Source organism: Paracoccidioides brasiliensis (assembly GCF_000150735.1).
Source record: "Paracoccidioides brasiliensis Pb18 unplaced genomic scaffold supercont2.1, whole genome shotgun sequence".
Taxonomy (NCBI): domain Eukaryota; kingdom Fungi; phylum Ascomycota; class Eurotiomycetes; order Onygenales; family Ajellomycetaceae; genus Paracoccidioides; species Paracoccidioides brasiliensis.
Genome location: NW_011371358.1, coordinates 2,840,930 through 2,859,334, shown reverse-complemented (window position 1 = coordinate 2,859,334; position 18,405 = coordinate 2,840,930). Strand labels below are relative to the sequence as shown.

At 47.6% G+C, this 18,405-nt stretch overlaps 6 protein-coding genes across 6 annotated transcripts; 2 read left to right on the top strand and 4 right to left on the bottom strand.

Moving 5' to 3' along the window:
- Nucleotides 1-2: 2 nt before the first annotated feature.
- PADG_00876 (5'-3' exoribonuclease 2) lies at nucleotides 3-3,505 on the top strand (the record flags this gene model as incomplete). The annotated part of the gene is made up of 5 exons (XM_010757717.1): nucleotides 3-309; nucleotides 498-775; nucleotides 825-950; nucleotides 1,014-2,749; nucleotides 2,818-3,505. 5 exons carry the CDS (start codon nucleotides 3-5, stop codon nucleotides 3,503-3,505), a joined length of 3,135 nt encoding a protein of 1,044 aa, XP_010756019.1.
- A 274-nt stretch (nucleotides 3,506-3,779) lies between these two features.
- PADG_11162 (uncharacterized protein) lies at nucleotides 3,780-4,382 on the bottom strand (the record flags this gene model as incomplete). Its single annotated transcript, XM_010758456.1, has 2 exons — nucleotides 3,780-3,894; nucleotides 4,129-4,382. 2 exons carry the CDS (start codon nucleotides 4,380-4,382, stop codon nucleotides 3,780-3,782), a joined length of 369 nt encoding a protein of 122 aa, XP_010756758.1.
- A 105-nt stretch (nucleotides 4,383-4,487) lies between these two features.
- Nucleotides 4,488-9,547, top strand: PADG_00875 (pentafunctional AROM polypeptide; the record flags this gene model as incomplete). The annotated part of the gene is made up of 4 exons (XM_010757716.1): nucleotides 4,488-5,078; nucleotides 5,167-9,282; nucleotides 9,367-9,411; nucleotides 9,503-9,547. 4 exons carry the CDS (start codon nucleotides 4,488-4,490, stop codon nucleotides 9,545-9,547), a joined length of 4,797 nt encoding a protein of 1,598 aa, XP_010756018.1.
- Nucleotides 9,548-10,491: 944 nt separating this feature from the next.
- PADG_11161 (uncharacterized protein) lies at nucleotides 10,492-12,827 on the bottom strand (the record flags this gene model as incomplete). Its single annotated transcript, XM_010758455.1, has 2 exons — nucleotides 10,492-12,092; nucleotides 12,200-12,827. The coding sequence occupies 2 exons, from the start codon at nucleotides 12,825-12,827 to the stop codon at nucleotides 10,492-10,494; spliced, it is 2,229 nt and encodes a 742-aa protein (XP_010756757.1).
- A 608-nt stretch (nucleotides 12,828-13,435) lies between these two features.
- PADG_11160 (uncharacterized protein) lies at nucleotides 13,436-15,026 on the bottom strand (the record flags this gene model as incomplete). Its single annotated transcript, XM_010758454.1, has 2 exons — nucleotides 13,436-13,868; nucleotides 14,020-15,026. The coding sequence occupies 2 exons, from the start codon at nucleotides 15,024-15,026 to the stop codon at nucleotides 13,436-13,438; spliced, it is 1,440 nt and encodes a 479-aa protein (XP_010756756.1).
- A 2,028-nt stretch (nucleotides 15,027-17,054) lies between these two features.
- Nucleotides 17,055-17,700, bottom strand: PADG_00873 (histone H3; the record flags this gene model as incomplete). The annotated part of the gene is made up of 3 exons (XM_010758225.1): nucleotides 17,055-17,332; nucleotides 17,407-17,514; nucleotides 17,676-17,700. 3 exons carry the CDS (start codon nucleotides 17,698-17,700, stop codon nucleotides 17,055-17,057), a joined length of 411 nt encoding a protein of 136 aa, XP_010756527.1.
- Between the last annotated feature and the right edge of the window lie 705 nt (nucleotides 17,701-18,405).

The following is an 18,405-nucleotide window of genomic DNA, read 5'->3' as shown; positions in this document are numbered from 1 at the left end:
ACATGGGTGTACCAGCGCTTTTCCGATGGTTATCTTCCAAATACCCTAAAATCATATCTTCGGTCGTCGAAGAATTGCCGCAAGAAATTAACGAACAGGAGGTTCCCGTGGACACGACGAAACCGAATCCAAATGGCGAAGAAATGGATAACCTATACTTGGACATGAATGGAATCGTCCATCCATGTACCCATCCCGAGGGCAAGCCACCTCCTTCAAACGAGGAAGAGATGATGTTGGAGATTTTCAAGTATACAGATCGGGTTGTGAACATGGTCAGGCCCAGGAAACTGTTGATGATTGCTGTTGGTATGTTCAGCTACCGATGCGTTGGAATTAGATGTCTCCCTTCGAACCATTACATTATTATCGCATTATGATGATTCTGTTATCTCGGAGGGGAGTACAGCGTTTAATTTCCTACTCTCCTTTCCCACCCCTTTGCATGATATTATATGAACTTGTCCTGCTAACATTTTCTATTTTGTTATGCCCAGATGGCGTCGCTCCACGTGCTAAAATGAACCAACAACGTTCTCGTCGATTCCGCTCTGCCCAAGAAGCCAAGGAAGCTGACGAGAAAAAGGTAGAGTTCGCCAAATTGCTCAGAAAACAAAATGGGAAGAAGAGCTGTGAGGAGATTGTAGAGGAAGTCACTATGAAAACATGGGATTCCAATGTCATCACACCTGGCACACCTTTCATGGATATCCTTGCTGCAGCTTTACGGTACTGGGTTGCATATAAACTCAACACTGACCCTGCTTGGGAGAAGGTTTGTTTGCCTCAATCTTATTTTCATTTACAAGCTAAACCAGTTCTAGTTGAAAGTTATCATTTCAGATGCCACAGTTCCCGGTGAAGGTGAACATAAAATTATGGAATTCATCAGATCACAGAGGTCCTGTCCTGAGCACGACCCAAACACTCGCCATGTGATATATGGTCTGGTAGGTTTTTTCGTCCAAGACACACCTTTCCATACCAAATGACCGCTGACTGTTTATTTCTAGGATGCTGATTTGATTATGTTGGGACTTGCAACACATGAACCTCACTTTCGAGTTCTTAGAGAAGACGTGTTTTTCCAAGAATCTAAAGGGCGAACTTGTCATTTATGTGGACAAACTGGCCATATAGCCGAAGCCTGTAAAGGCACTGCAAAAGAAAAGAATGGTGAATTTGATGAAAAGGGTAAAGGAAGTTCCCTCAAGCCTTTCATCTGGCTCCATGTCTCTGTACTTCGTGAATACCTTGCTGTCGAAATGCACGTTCCGCAGCAACCTTTTCCCTTCGATTTAGAGAGAGCTCTAGATGACTGGGTGTTTATGTGCTTTTTTGTGGGAAATGATTTCTTGCCCCATCTGCCATCTTTAGATATCAGAGAAAACGGCATTGATACTCTGATTGCTATATGGCGCGACAATATACCTGCCATGGGTGGTTATTTAACCAAAGATGGTCATGTTGATTTGAATAGGGCACAGCTTATCTTACAAGGTCTGGCTAAACAAGAGGATGCCATTTTCCGTCGCCGCCGCCAAACTGAAGAAAGAAAAAATGCGAACGCCAAAAGGAGGAAAGAGGAAGAGAGAGTCCGGGAGGAAGAGCGTTCACGAAAACGACGTAGAAGCTCTCCTACTTATGGGACTATGAGAAATGAGCTCTCTCTACCCGCCCCGCCACCTCTCATGGTTCCTGGAAAGGGCAATCTTTCTAGAGCTGAGAGGGAACTCACACACTCCATGGTTGTGAACCGTGGCGCCATTTACAAGGCAAACTTGGCCAACAAAAGTGCGGCTGCGGCTATCAAAAGTCAACTCCTCAAAGGCGCTAGTAGTAATGGTGATCTTACTGGCGTTGATGCGGAAGATTCTGTGGATGGTCCACCCGACGCTTCTTCACCAACTCACCTAGGCAAAAGAAAGGCCGACGCTCTAGACACAGGAACAGAGTCCGAGACACCTTCAATAAAACCACAAGACAACGATGATGATCTACCTCCGGACACAGTTCGACTGTGGGAAGAAGGGTACGCTGATCGGTATTATGAGCAGAAGTTTCAAGTTCATCCAAAGGATATCGAGTTTCGTCACAAGGTAGCCAGAGCTTACGTTGAAGGCCTAGCATGGGTGCTTCTATACTATTTCCAGGGCTGCCCTTCATGGACATGGTATTACCCGTACCATTACGCTCCTTTTGCTGCTGATTTCGTTGGCCTGGGCAAAATGAACATTGAATTCAATAGAGGGGCACCATTCAAACCTTTTGAGCAATTGATGGGAGTCTTACCGGCGGCATCCAATCACGCAATCCCAGAAGTATTCCACGACCTAATGTCAGATCCGAATAGTGAAATCATCGATTTCTACCCTGAGGAATTTCCAATAGATCTTAATGGCAAGAAATTTGCATGGCAGGGGGTAGCACTTTTACCATTCATTGACGAGAAACGTCTCCTGGTTGCGATGGAGAAGCGATATCACCTCTTATCGAGCGAGGAGCATGCTCGAAACTCAACGGGGAGAGATGTGCTCCTCGTATCCGATCGACATCCGTTATACGACAATTTAACCGCGAACTTCTATTCCAAGAAACAAGGACTATCGAAATTGAAGCTAAACATGCGAGTGAGCGAAGGTTTGGGAGGTAAAGTAGAGCGCAACGATGCGTACGTTCCGCATAGCTCTCTTGTCCCTCCATTTGATAACGTGGATCTACCCACATTTGATGAAGATCATTCAATAAGGTAAGTTCTCTTTTCCCCCAAACATTGAAGCATTTTGGTAGTCCTTTCCTTAGTTTAACTCGAAGTAGTGTCCTCTACGATATTCCCAAATCCATGTACACTCACAAATCTATGCTTCTAAGAGGCGTAAAGCCTAACCCTCCAGTCCTCGATAAAGCCGACATCGAAGTCACCAGAAACAAAGCTCAGCGGTCCGGCCGCTCCTTTGGAGGAGTGCCGTTCAGCAATGGTAGGGGCAGAGGTGGTCAAATGTCATATGGCGGCAACCGGCCCAATAACGATAGGCCCAACCCCTTTGCCGCTCATATTAACCCTGACTTCGTGCCACCGCCAATACCGCCACCGCATATGAGTGGGCCCCCAGCGGGATGGGCCCCTCCACCCCCAGGGATTGTTGGAGGTGCATATGGTGCTTCTCGGTTCGACAGGCTCCCACAAGCTCATCCCTACCAACAACAACGGAGTCATAGCTATCCACATCAATCCGGACAACGTGGTCAGTACTCTCAGTCATATAACCAACCAAGGGAATACGGCCAAGATAGGCTATCTGGCCAAACCCAGCAATACGGGCAAAGAGGAGGGTATGGACAGTATCGGGGAGACCATAATACGTCCGGTGGTGGTGGAGGAGGAGGAGGAGGCAATGCAGGCCGAGCTCGGGGCGGCGGATCCTATAGAGGCCGTGGCCGTGGATATTACCAAGGCCAAAACACTTATAATGGCAACCGCAATGATGGATATGGGCGGTATTGATTGGAGATGTTTTCATTTAGTTAGATGATTGTTAATGTACTGTATTTGAAATACATATTGCTTTTTTGCAGCTTTTTTTTTTTTGGTTGGATGTAACTGTTAATTTGGGACGAATTCAAGCGCGATTCGAGTTCAGAAGTGTTGGGCACAAGTTGCCCGGGTAGCCGCCCCAACAGATAGTTCTAGCTAGCCTTTCACCTGAAGAGGAGATCCCACAAGAAGTTAAAAGGGATATAACTACTATGGAACATATCAATTATGGAAAAAACAGAGCTTAGTTACCGGATTTATATTCCCTCAGCCTACGTTTCGAGAATTGTATCGGGACGGTATTTTGACTGTAACCTGGTTGAAATTCGGTGTCATTGATTGAATTCAATGGCGCGACCCTAACCTACAAAATCAGTTATCTAAACTTTACATTAGTTCAAAAATAGAATAGCCTGGTGTTTTTGCGCCATATTAATACAGCGATAGGTAATTAACTAAGTTAACAAAACTCTCGAAGGGCTGGCTAACATTTAAATTACTGGACTCTAGAGCATTTTATTCCTTGCCCGATGCCTCGCGTAACTCAGAGGACAAAATTGGGTCACAGCTTGGGTCAACAACCGACAACTCACATCGGTTCTACGAAACTGGAAGAGATCGCCTTGAAAGAATTTTGGCCACTTGCAGTGTTCTTGTGTTCCCAATGTCTGTGTGGCGACTCTAAAACACCAGCCCGTTGCTTGTTCATCATCTGCAGCTTGAAAACTCCCCGCACGTCAGCTGCTGTGACAGCATCTGGTGTCACTTCATTGCTCAATTGACTCATAACCCAGCTCCAAAATACATCACGAGCTGCAGCATTGCTAATTATCACTGATTCCTTCATGCGAACGAGGACGTGGCGAGGAAGAATCCAACAACGCCGTTCCGGTCTTCCCATCCGTTCATAAACACCCATACTCCTCTACCTCCCCCAGATTCATAATCAACCATGGGAGTTCCAACCAAGATCAGCATTCTTGGCCGCGAAAGCATAGTCGCTGATTTTGGCATCTGGCGGAACTATGTTGCTAAGGATCTATTGAGCAACTGTGCTTCCTCAACCTACATCCTAATTTCCGACACGAACTTGACACCCCTCTATCTCGCAGGCTTCCAACAGTCCTTCGAAAATGCAGCAGCGGGGCTTTCTCCCAAACCTCGCCTTCTTACCTACGAAATCCCTCCCGGTGAATCTTCAAAATCCCGGGAGACCAAGGCGGAAATTGAAGACTGGATGCTTGCCCGTCAACCTCCATGCGGGCGAGACACTGTGATCATTGCCTTGGGTGGTGGCGTTATTGGAGATTTAATTGGATTCGTTGCTGCCACATATATGCGTGGAGTTCGCTTTGTGCAAGTCCCTACAACCCTTTTGGCCATGGTCGACTCGTCGATTGGTGGCAAGACTGCGATTGACACCCCAAATGGCAAAAATTTAATCGGTGCTATCTGGCAACCGCAGAGGATCTATTTGGATATGGAGTTTTTGAATACGCTACCCGAGAGAGAGTTTATAAATGGCATGGCGGAAGTGATCAAAGTCGGTGGATTACTCTTCCACAACTCCCCTATTTCCCTTTATTGCAAGCCCCTTTTAATTTCCACTGCTGACTTGTGGGTGCCCATAGACTGCTGCAATTTCCAGTGAAGAAAAGTTTGCGGCCTTAGAAAATGACGCTGACGTCATCCTAGCTGCTGTAAAATCCAAAAACACCCCGGATCGACTACGATTCAGTAGCATCCAAGAGACCCTGAAAAGAACAATTTTATCCTCCGCAGAATTCAAGGCTCAAGTTGTGTCAGCGGACGAAAGGGAGGGTGGACTACGCAACCTCCTGAATTTCGGCCATTCCATCGGCCATGCTATAGAAGCTATCCTAGCCCCGCAAGTCCTACACGGGGAATGTGTTTCCATCGGAATGGTCAAAGAAGCCGAACTGGCTCGCCATCTTGGAATTCTAAATAACGTTTCGGTAGCTCGCATTGCAAAGTGCCTGGCCAGCTATGAGCTGCCAACGTCTCTCAAAGATGAACGGATAAAGAGGCTGACTGCCGGCAAGCATTGTAGCGTGGAACAAATAATCACCTATATGGGTGTTGACAAAAAGAACGACGGGCCAAAGAAGAAAGTCGTACTTCTCTCTGCTATTGGACGCACTTATGAGCCCAGGGCGAGTACAGTGTCGAATGAAGACCTCCAAGTTGTACTTGCGCCAAGCATCGAAGTTTATCCAGGTTTCCCAAAATCTCTGAATGTCACCTGCACACCCCCAGGATCGAAAAGTATCTCAAATCGGGCCCTTGTCCTTGCGGCACTTGGGTCAGGCACATGTCGCATCAAAAATCTCCTGCATTCAGACGATACTGAGGTTATGCTTACTGCCCTTGAGCGTTTAGGGGCCGCCACATTCTCATGGGAAAGTCAGGGTGAGGTGCTCGTGGTCAATGGCAACGGTGGTAGGATGGTGGCTAGCCCCAAAGAATTATACCTAGGAAACGCTGGGACGGCCTCACGGTTCCTGACTACGGTCGCTACTCTCGCCCAAAAAGGGAGTGTCGCTTCAAGTGTCCTTACAGGAAATGCACGGATGAAGCAAAGGCCCATCGGCGATCTAGTTGACGCTCTCAAGGCCAACGGGGCTGATATCGAGTACCTCGAAAATCCGAAGAGTCTTCCACTCAAGATTACTGCTTCTGGAGGCTTTGCTGGTGGGGAGATGCGTCTTGATGCCAAAGTATCATCTCAATATGTTTCCTCATTGCTGATGTGCGCTCCCTATGCAAAAGAGCCAGTGACTCTACGTCTTGTGGGTGGCAAGCCTGTTTCTCAACTTTACGTCGACATGACCACTGCTATGATGAGGTCGTTCGGCATCGACGTCAAAAAATCTGAAACGGAAGAGCACACTTATCATATCCCTCGTGGTGTCTATAAGAACCCTGCGGAATATGTTGTTGAAAGTGATGCCAGCTCGGCCACATACCCCTTGGCGATTGCGGCTATGACGGGCACTTCCTGCACCATCCCGAATATTGGTTCCAAGTCCTTGCAAGGCGATGCCCGATTCGCCATTGAGGTGCTGCGACCTATGGGATGCACCGTGAATCAAACAGACTTCTCAACTTCGGTGACTGGAACTGCTGGTGGAAAACTCAAATCACTTCCTACCATAGACATGGAGCCTATGACTGACGCATTCCTTACTGCTTCAGTCCTTGCTGCCGTGGCAAGAGGTCAGGGATCGAATCACACTACACGGATATGCGGTATCGCAAACCAGAGGGTCAAAGAATGCAATCGAATTAAAGCAATGAAGGATGAACTTGCCAAATTTGGCGTCACTTGTCGGGAGCATGACGATGGTCTTGAAATTGATGGTATCGACCGTTCGACTCTGCGTCATCCGACAGAAGGTGTGTTTTGCTATGATGACCATCGCGTAGCAATGAGTTTCAGCGTCCTTGCATTGGTTGCTCCGCAGCCAACGCTGATCCTTGAAAAGGAATGCGTAGGGAAAACGTGGCCCGGCTGGTGGAACACCCTAGCTCAGACTTTCAAAGTGAAGCTGGATGGAAAGGAGGTGGAGGTAGAGGAGAGGGCAGAAACGAATGGCGTTGCTCATTTAGACAAATCGGCTGCATCTATTTTCATCATCGGCATGCGAGGCGCAGGTAAAACCACGAGTGGCGTATGGGTTTCCAAGGCACTTCAACGACCTTTTATAGACTTAGATGACGAGCTGGAAAAAAGTGAAGGTATGACGATTCCCGAAATGATCAAACAACGAGGCTGGGAAGGGTTCCGGGATTCTGAACTCGCACTTTTACGGCGTGTAATGACTGAAAAACCAATGGGATACATTTTTGCCTGTGGTGGAGGTGTTGTTGAATTGCCTGAGGCTCGAGAACTACTGACCCAGTATCACAAAACCAAGGGCAATGTCATACTTGCGATGCGAGACATTAAAGAAGTTATGGATTTCCTCAAAATTGACAAGACGCGCCCAGCCTATGTGGAGGATATGATGAGTGTCTGGTTGCGTCGAAAACCATGGTACCAGGAATGTAGTAACATTCAGTATTACAGCCGGATAACGCAACCCGATGGGATGGCGCAGGTACTTCATGGCTTCAATCGCTTTTTGAAAGTTATAACTGGACAATTGGACAGCCTTGCGCAGATGAGAAGGAAGGAAAATACTTTCTTCGTTTCGCTAACCTTTCCTGATCTCACTCCAGCTAGCAACATCCTGAAAGAAGTTACGCTGGGCTCAGATGCGGTAGAACTTCGTGTTGATTTGCTCAAAGATCCACAATCTGACAGCGAAATCCCCTCTGTGGACTATGTTGCTGAGCAAATATCCGTGCTACGAAGTCGGGTCTCAGTTCCTCTCGTGTTTACCATCCGCACAAAGAGCCAAGGAGGTCGGTTCCCAGATGATGCATACGATGCTGCCCTGCAGCTCTACCGCCTTGCCATTCGGATGGGGTCTGAATTTGTGGACCTTGAACTGTCATTCCCAGAACAGCTCCTGCGCACTGTAACTGAAATGAAAGGCTTCTCGAAAATCATTGCCTCTCATCATGATCCCGAAGGACTATTGTCATGGGCGAACGGATCATGGATTCAGATCTACAATAAAGCTCTTCAGTATGGAGACGTGATCAAACTTGTTGGTGTTGCAAAAACACTCGACGACAATGCTTCCCTGAAGAAATTTAAAACATGGGCAGAAGCAAAACACGATGTTCCCTTGATCGCTATCAATATGGGCTACAAGGGCCAGCTAAGCCGGATCCTTAATGGCTTCATGACGCCGGTATCCCATCCCAGCCTCCCCTTCAAGGCAGCCCCTGGACAACTATCCGCCAGAGAGATCCGAAAGGGTCTGTCCCTCATGGGTGAGATCAAGGCAAAGAAATTTGCCGTCATAGGCAAACCCGTCTCCTCCTCCCGATCTCCAGCAATGCACAACGCTCTCTTCAAACAAATGGGTTTGCCACATACATACGGGAGAATAGAAACAGACAACGTGGAAGACGTTAAGGAATTCATCCTATCCCCAGACTTTGGAGGTGCCTCCGTCACCATCCCCTTAAAACTAGACATCATGCCCCTACTCGATGAAATAGCTCCAGAAGCAGAAATGATCGGAGCAGTCAACACCATCGTCTCCGTCCCGGCAGCTCCAGGCGACAAATCCCAATCTTCACGCCTCATCGGCCGCAACACAGACTGGCAAGGGATGGTCCGCTGCCTAAGTGACGCAGGCGCGTACTCAGCTGCTACCCCCACCACCTCCTCTGCCGGCCTGATCATCGGAGGCGGCGGAACCGCCCGCGCCGCCATCTTCGCGCTGAATAGCATGAGCTACTCCCCCATCTACATCGTAGGCCGCTCGCCCGAAAAGCTGGCTTGCATGGCCTCCTCGTTCCCTGCAGACTACAACATTCGCATAGTGGATGACGTAAAGGCTCTGGAATCTCTTCCAATGGTGGCAATCGGGACGATACCGGGTGATAAACCGATCGAACTGCATATGAGAGAGGTGCTCTGTGAGATTTTGAGTTTGTGCGAGAAGGCTAATGTAGAGGCGGAGCGCAAGACTGGCATCACCCCAAAGCGTATTCTACTCGAAATGGCGTATAAACCTTCTGTCACGTCGCTAATGAAGTTGGCTAGTGATGCGGGGTGGACGGTTTTACCGGGTCTGGAGGTTTTGGTTGCCCAGGGAGTGTATCAGGTTAGTAAAATTCCTTGATTTATTCGTTTCTATTTTATGATTTATTGAAATATGGCTAATTTTTGGCGTGCGTTTTCCGAACAGTCTGAATACTGGACTGATATTACGCCCGTGTATGAAAATGCCAGGGTATGTCTCGTGTCTTTCCTTGTTGAGCTCTCCCTCTACTCCTTCATCAGTGTGCTTCTAGAAAACTAACCGATCATCTCCTTCTATACAGAAAGCGGTAATGGGCGTATCATCGAGCGATGATACCATCTCGTAAGACGGGATGCAACGTCTCGCGAGCTGTACGGACTCTACGTGAAACAGTTTGAGTCAAGAAAAGAAATTGGGGTGCCGAGAACTGGAAATTATTTCACCTTTTAATACAAAAGATGGAGATAGATGATTTCAACTTTTTCCTAATTACAGAATAAAAAGTTCAACATCCAGAGTTATATAAAAGAACAATTTCTCTTTACCTGAGCGTACTAACTGTGTCTCCTGCTCTAGGTGCGTGAGTATCTTTATCTGGCATCTCACATTATCTGTCAGATATATTAAAACACCTTCTTCCTCTCTTGGTTAAAGACTTGATTTATTAAGTTCTAATAATGCTTTTGTCAGCAGCATTTGCGTGTTTTATTTGTTCCTTTTTTTGGGGTATATACGTATATATGCCTTGTACTAGTTGCCCAACCAGTACAGATCCATCAGGAAAAAAAAGACAGAAATAAAATGTCTTCTTCTCAAAATATTCACCAATAAAACTTCGTTAAAAAAAAGTCCCTAGAATGCTCTTTCGTCTCTCAAGGTAAGGTTAAAACTCCCACGGAATGCTGCCAATGTTGTATACCCAGATATTGAATACAAAAAAGCTGCAATATGCAGAGACGAGGGGGAGAAATGGGATAGTGGGAGTAAAAGTGAAGCAAGAACTCTAGTAAACCATAAATGCCCACAAAATCCATATTCATATCCATATCCATATGCATTCGTACATGCAGAGAGCACATTCGACATTCCAAAATGCGTCCCTCCCAGAAGATAAAATTGCAGTTTCCCGCTGACAAATAAGATGCACAACACAACCCTCTCGTAACCCATGAACACCTCCCCATCATATAAGCATGAAAGCATCCCCCAAAAATCCTACCCTATACCCCCAATATACTCACACCCCTCATTCCCCTTCCCCACGCCCTCCCCACTACCTTCTCCTTCTCCTTAATCAGCCACCAACGACGCCTCCCCATTCCCATTCCCCTTCCCCTTCCCACTCTCACTCCGCACCTCCCCCTTCTTCCTCTTATAAACCGCCATCCGCTCCTCCATCTCCCTCCGCCACGAACACTCCTCCCGAAACTCACAAATCCTGCACTTCCACGCCTCCATCACCTGAACGCCACGCGCCGGCCTTTGCCCGCGCCACCAGCGCATTTCGTCAGCTAGGTAGTTGTAGAGGGAAGGAGGGTTGAAGAGGAAGGAGCGGCTGCCTAGGTGTTGCATTTGTTCATCGGAGGTGGTGGATGGGGTCATATAGGTGACTGTTAGGACGGGGGAGAGGAGGGTTGTTAGGGATGGGGTATCTTGGAGCAAGTTGTTGGTGGGTTGGGCTTGAGGATGGGGTTGAGGTTGAGGTTGAGATTGATATGGCATAGGTATTGTAGTTGGTGGTGTTTTGGAGTTTCGGGGGAGGAATGTAAGACGGAGTTGAGATTTCATGAGCTTCCAGAGGCTGGAGAGGGAGTTGTGTTCCAGGAGTATGGCCATTGAGTCTAGGCTGCTAGTGGGCTGTGATCCTTCTCCCCCGGCTTCTGCACCTGACGATGGAGGGTAATAATCCACGTCTAAATCATGTGACGCGTCGAACAATTCCTCATCAAGGTCGCCTATTTGGGCGAGGAAGGAGTCAGAGAATGGCTGCTCTGTTTGGAGACCATATCGTGAAGCGATGGCTTCGATGGTGACATCGTCTGTGGTAACGAGTCGGGTGAGGAAATGGTAGTATAGCTGTAGTTGGACGTGGGTGGGACGAAAGCTGGTGCTGCTGAGAGAGGGAATGGAACCACTGCTTTTCCCGCGCGTCTTGATGTCCGTGAGGTATATCTTCCCTTGAAGACTTGAAGGCGTTGAAGGTGTCGTCGTTGAGGGGGCCATGTTTTGTTCAGAAATCGGCACTCCTATGTCAGACAACCTTCTCCCACCACTAGCCGGAGATAGGAAGAATTCCGTAATGGAAGTCTGGTATTCCGGAAACAACGATTTAGACGTTCTAACATCCGCATAATGCGCCTCTGCTAATGCGTCTAGCTCATGGTCGGGACACTCGTAAGAGAGTTGGTCAATTACTCCCGTCACGATTTCTCCATCGACATTCCCCCAGACTTCGAACTCCCTCGTCATCCCCGAAACGCGGAGCGTACGTAGCCCCTGAATAACATTCCAAAGTCGTAAAGCCCATCCGTCTTCCTTAGTCATAACCTCAACAGGAACGGTTGTATGGACCTGTTCCTCCAACTCTTTATGCACTATGGTCCCCTGTTTCATAGCCGGTGTAGCCCTCTTGCGTCCAAATTTCGTCAATGTATACCAATACTGTAACTCGCACCAGGCAGGAGACACCAAATCCGTAACCGACAGAGCCTTTCTTGGCCAGGTCCGGAACCGTTCAAGGGGGGATCGCTTATCTTGAGCAACCAGACCATTCGAATCTCCATTCGCACTCGCCTTCTGTATATTCTGCTCTGCGGCTATCTGCTGCATCTCCCGCTCCCGATCTCTCTGTCTATCCTTCTGCCTTCCTTCGGGTGAATTTTCGTGCTCAGCTAAACGCTTGATTGTCAGAAGAGTCAGTCAGTCTTCTGACGGTAGCTCCTAAAAAAGAGATCAAAGGGCAAAGATTGGAAGAAATAAGAATATAGCAAGAACGCACCACCCCAACTGCCAATCCCCTGCTCCATGTTTCCCCTACCCCTACCCCTACCCCTACCCCTCCCATCGGTAAACAAAGGCATCCCCCGCCCAGTTCTCTGCGAACTAAAACTCCATTGTATCCTCCCCAAAACTTTATGTGATCTGCTACTCGACACACCCGCATAATCCTCAATATCCGGCAGCAGTAAGACGGGGATCTTCGGTATCTGGTCGGTTATCTCAGCGGCAGCGGCCGCCGCGAGAGAAGCACTGCCGTCTCCACTCGCAGAAACCGCGACAGGTGCAAGGGCAGGCGTAGCAGCTCCTGAAGAAGAACCGGGAACAGTTCCTGAATTCTCGTGATCCGCTCTGATCTTCGCCAGGAGCAGATTCAGCTCCTCCAGCTCGTCGGGGGAGAAGTCGGATCCGTAATCGCTGCTCGCTGCGCTGTCGAGGCTATTATCGCCTATTGGTGACTCTGCCTGTGATGCTAATGCTGTTGCCGGTGCTAATCTTAGAGGTGGAACCGTGGTTGAGACTGAAAGCGGGGCTCCTAGGAGCCGCTGCGGGAAATGTGGTGCGAGAGCAGAAGCGGGAGGCGGAGGCGATGTGAGGACGAAATTGTCTAGAGGGACTGGCTGGTCCATTTAATAGAGCAGCAAAATGTGCTTACCATGGTGATTTTCAATTATTGTGTGGCAGCTGGTTACCTGAGAAAGTCACCTGGAGTTATATCGAAGGTGTATATAGAAATTCTGCTTTGGTTCTTCTTGTTGCTGGTGGTTGCAAACAGTTTTTGAATTCAGTGCAACACTATTAACTAACTAGATAAGGTTAGTTAGTTAGTCAGGGATTCTTAGTAACTAACATCATATTGTAAGTTAACTAACTACATAGTAAGAAACTTCTATTAGGAATAAGCACCGAGTAAATAACCCATAGTTGTATTCAATAAGGGAGTTGAAATCATAGAATAGTGAATTTGTATCTACATCCCCTTACCCTTGTTTTCTCTATCTATCAAATCTGTGACTGCCTCCCACCATTATCCTGAAAGGATCATAACGAAACAACCAATAAGACGAGAAAAAATGGTATCACATCTGCAATGACCAGCATCTAAGAATACAACATCTGTCTCTCTATCCTGTCGACAGCGACGGGACGAGGAGCGAACTAAAAAAAATCAATAGAATTCCAACAACCCCCGTCTGTGAAATCATCTTAAAAACAGAATATCAAAATCTCTCAAAAATCAAACCGACACCGCAGGCGTAGCCAGAGTTGTAGCCCGTACACCTCCACCACTCCGCCGCCCCATCAACTCCTCCCCCTGCACTGCCCCACCAATATCCCGCGCCGCCTTCTGGTTCAACCAGCTCAAATATGTCTGCCAACCAACCGCAATGCTCCCCGCAAAAATACTCCGAAACTGCGGATCAACATACATGAACATAAACGCCGTGATGGCGGGCCAGAGCTTAGCGCTATTCATGACGCTGATGGGGAGAGCGAGTTTGAGACGCTCCCATGTATCTTGGAGGGATGTGCCGGCGAGCAAGGATTGCATGGAGAAGAAGTATGTGTTGAAGATTGGGGTGAAGATGGCTTGGTTGATGGATACCTTTGTGAGGATTGACAGGAGTTTGGAGCGGGCGTAGTTGAAGTTGTTGTGGAGGAACATGAACCTGTAGGGGTTAGTTAGATAGGTGGTAAATATATGAAGGTAAAACAAGAGGATAAAGCATCCGAGTCAGAGAGATGGATTGTGGGCCCGGGGAAGGGGGGGGGGAAATGAAACGAAAAATCGAGAGAAAAAAGTAAAATAGCAAAACTCACCATCGATAACTCGGCACGGCAGCCACAGCACCAACTGTCAAATGTCTCACCGTCCTCAACGGATCATATCCATACCGCGCCATTAACTCCTCTCGCACCGCAGCTCCATCTCTATCTCCAGCTCCATCCCCTCCTATCACCCCGTCCTTCCCCTTCTCCTTCCCTGCATCCTCGACAACAAACTGCGCGCTCAAATCCCCACACAGGTATATAAACAACGTACACCACAACTGCGTCCAATAAGGTCTGCGACTCTGCATGCGGCTGTAGAAATCCGCCGCGCGTCCTATGGAGGTTGATTTTATGATTTGGCGGAGAGTTCTGGGAGGTGGTGGTAGCTGTGATGGTGTCGATGGTGTAGTGATAGTAGCGGTGGTAGCGGTGTTGGTATTATCTGTAGTTGTCGTGCTAGGGGTGGGGGTTGGAAAGGTAATAGCGGGTATCGATGCGCCAGCAGATATCTGAGCGGATGTTGGGTTGATGGTGGTTTGCTCTACAGGTCGTAGGTCTTGTAACTGTTCTTGATCTGATTCCTGGTCTCTTTCTTGTTTCCTCCGCTGCGGTGGAGGAGGTGAAGGGGGAGAGGCCTTATCGCTACAATTGATCATACCATCATTACCCGAAGGCCCCGACGAATTCCCATGCGCAGGTTTGTCTGTCCTCTCTATTCTTTTCAACGACGCTGACGAAGGCCCTGTCGCAGATGAGGACGATAGCGGAGACGGAGACGGAGGCGGAGTTGATCGCGAAATCTGCCCGAGAAGCGATGAATCAGGAGTCCACGCGGACGAGGACGTCGAAGTTGAATGGAACTCTCTTTTTATTTCCCTCCTCTTCTGCCTCTCCCTTCCACTCCCCTTCCCCTTCCTCACACCCACTCTACAAATGCGATGGATATCCTGACAAGACAAACAATACCGCGGACCCCTTGTTGTCTGGCACGATGTCGTCGTTCTCGCAGCTGCGATAACAGTGCGCAAGCCTCTCGGCGCAATAGAGATGCGCATCTTCACACCCCCAAGTCGTTTCCTTGTTACGTAGACAGATAAAAATTTCTCCTCCAAATTTTTAATGAACCTTCGCATCAAACCCAAACAATCCCTCACTCTCCTGCGCTCGGATTTTGTTCGGGGGTCTTTCCTGTTTATTCTCGTGGCGTATTCCCAGCGATGCGTATCATGTGTATCATTCGGATTAATCTAAATCGGTAGTTTAAAAAAAGAAAAGAAAAGAAAGAGAAAAAGAAAAAGAAAAAGAATAATGGGGGGGGGATGGAAAGTGTAGTTTAGAGCTGTAGGTAAACAAAAAGTTATGTCGATATGACGTGGTTAAACTTGGTTTAACTTGGTTTCTTCCGTCAAAGTTTCAGTCCTGGCGCTTCGGTTAACCCAAAATCCCAAGATCGACGCAAACCCTAGATAAACCCCTAGATTCCTAGGTGCTCAAAGGCCCGAAAATATGACATGTGAGCCTTTGGACAGATACCTATCGCAACCGCCGCACTGAATGCAAATCGCTGGGAGAATTCGAAGGCAGGGAATCCCGCATTAATTATTCTATACAATATGGCCCTTAATCGATCCTGCTTATACCTCCCAGATGTGCGGTGTAAAAGTTGTGTGATTCTCTGAATCCTGCCGGCATGTCATGCACTACCTTGAGGAGGAGGCTTGTGGCTCTAAGATTTAACCGTGAGATTATTGAGTAGAATCTTGGTAGTTGGTGGTATTGTCCTGGAGATTATGAGGAATATGCCATTTCTATTGGTGTGATGTGCTGTTGGATGATGCGTTGCAGCCCGGGGAGAAAATACAAATATATAGTTATCTCAGGTAACAGGTGTAGATGGCCATGAGAACAACTGCACTATCATGAGACTATATCGAATCCATATGGAATCTACAACAGATATTTCACGTAGAACTGCATTCACCATCCTGTGATAAAGAATTCTATCCTGATAATTTCTCCCTGAGGTATTGTTATATCCACGCTCGCCGTGAGAAACCAGAATGAAGCCAATCAGAAAAGCAATAACTGTACTGGTACATTACTTTTATATTCAAAATAGTTAAAGCAATCTTCCTTACATGTGAAATCGTGAGGGTTACGGGTGATTCTGCGGTAGTGGTTATGTTAAAAACGCCTACCATCCATTTTCATCCCCCACAGCAGCAGCGAAGAGAGGAGATAGAATCTGAACCGCGTATTGGGGAAAGCTGGGAAATCAATTATAGCCAGATGCGCTACGATATGGAGCTGCCCAAATTGGCTGAGTTTATTGAGTAACAGTTCTCGTCTTTGGAGGGCGGATGAATCATATTCGAGAGAGAAAACAGGGGAACTTCGTTATCGTTTGATGAAGGACGAGGAAAAGCCATCAACCAGATCATAGTATGATATGTATATTATCCCACGGGGATCGCATTACCGAAATACCTACGTTATATTACTCCACTGATGTCTACTGTACTCTACTCTGTGCAGGGTTGAAGCGACCTGTTTGTGTTGGCGCAGGCACTAGAAAGTAAAATCAAAACGTGAACGCGTGAATATCCGGGTGATACTGCCCCTGTTATTATTACTATTTGAGAGACGTGAAAAAGTAATTGCATGCTGAAGAGCAACAGAAGAGGGGAATCTAATCATTTAAGACAAACAAACCATTTTGTTTTCGTTGTCTTGTGTCAAGTAGCAAATTAATGTACAAAAAGCAAAATTAAGGACGCCTTTGAACCGAATCCCAAACCGCCATTTGCCACTCTTTGCTGCTGATCGATTCCACACTTTGATAATGTGCTGGTATGTAAATAGAAACCGATAAGCTAATAAAGAGAAAAAAGAGCCCGTATGAAAAAAGGAGAATCGCAAACCCATCAACTCAGCCCAGTCATAAAAGACGAAAGTTTGTTAGGAACACCCATAGCCACGATTTAATAAATAAAAAAAGCACTAGTAAAGAAAAATAAGGAAACCCATTCATCATAAGAGTGAAAATAAGGCTAGCAAAGACAGAAAACTAAGACAAGCGACATCTACGAACGCTCACCACGCAGACGACGAGCGAGCTGGATGTCCTTGGACTGGATGGTGACACGCTTGGCATGGATGGCGCAGAGGTTGGTATCTTCAAAGAGGGAGACGAGATAAGCCTCAACGGACTCCTGCAAGGCACCGATGGCGGAAGATTGGAAGCGTAGATCGGACTTGAAATCCTGAGCGATTTCACGGACTAGACGCTGGAAGGGGAGCTTGCGGATGAGGAGTTCGGTAGACTTCTGGTAACGACGGATCTCACGGAGAGCAACGGTACCTGTTGTGGTAGTGTGTTAGGAATGTTGTTTGGTGATACGGTTGATAGTTGGAAGACGACGCGTTGCTACTTACCAGGCTTATAGCGGTGAGGCTTCTTGACGCCACCGGTGGATGGGGCGGCTTTGCGAGCTACCTTGGAGGCGAGCTGCTTACGGGGGACCTTGCCTCCGGTGGATTTACCTATTGAAGAGGATGTTAGAGTGTGCTTGATGGATGGATGAAATATGGTTAGGAAGGTGTTGTTGTAGGCTGATGTCGTCCATGATTGGAGCGATGGCTGATGCGACGACAGCGACGACAGCGACGACAGCGACGACAGATAAGGGCTGTTAACTACTTACGGGCAGTTTGCTTAGTTCTGGCCATTGTGATAAATGGATGAGGTTATTTTTTTTTTAAAACGGCTGTTTTGATGCAAGTTGTTGTTGATGGAGAGTGTTGGATGGATGATGTGGTTGGCGTTGCGTTGGGTTGGGGCTGAGATGACGAAGTCGCTGAGAGTTGTAAGAAAGATGGAGGGAGACTGGGTGGGGGAAGGTATTTGTAGTGGCGAGAAGGCTAAAAGTGTGATCTTAAAGAGCCGTGGGAAGGCAATTAGGTAATCCATATAGGTTGGGAAGTTCAAGGCAATTCTGCTGTATACCTAGCGCCGTTTCTGATTGGGTTTGATTTGTTTGATTTTCCAGAGCCAACAAAGCGGTTGATTTTCGCAGAGGGAAGCCGCGTCGAAAGCGGCAGGTTGAGTTTGATTTCGCTTGGCAGCTGCCTCGGCTTGGCGGAAAGTCGGGAAGAGGGCGCTAGGCCAGTCAAAGGAAACCCTGGGGAGCCAATCAGAGCGTAGGATCAATGAGGATCAAGCACAATTTCGATGTTGGCTTATGGCTCTGATCCCATCCACAACACCGTTTGATTTTAATCACAGTACCTCAGCGCCGTTCTTCGCGGTGATCCGATTCGGAATCATGGGCTAATCACTCAGAATTTGCGTTGGGTGAATTGCCATGGGCAGGATCAGAAATTTGCCCTTCTTTCACAAGTCCCGCCAGATCAAACCTGGTTGGCTGAGTCACT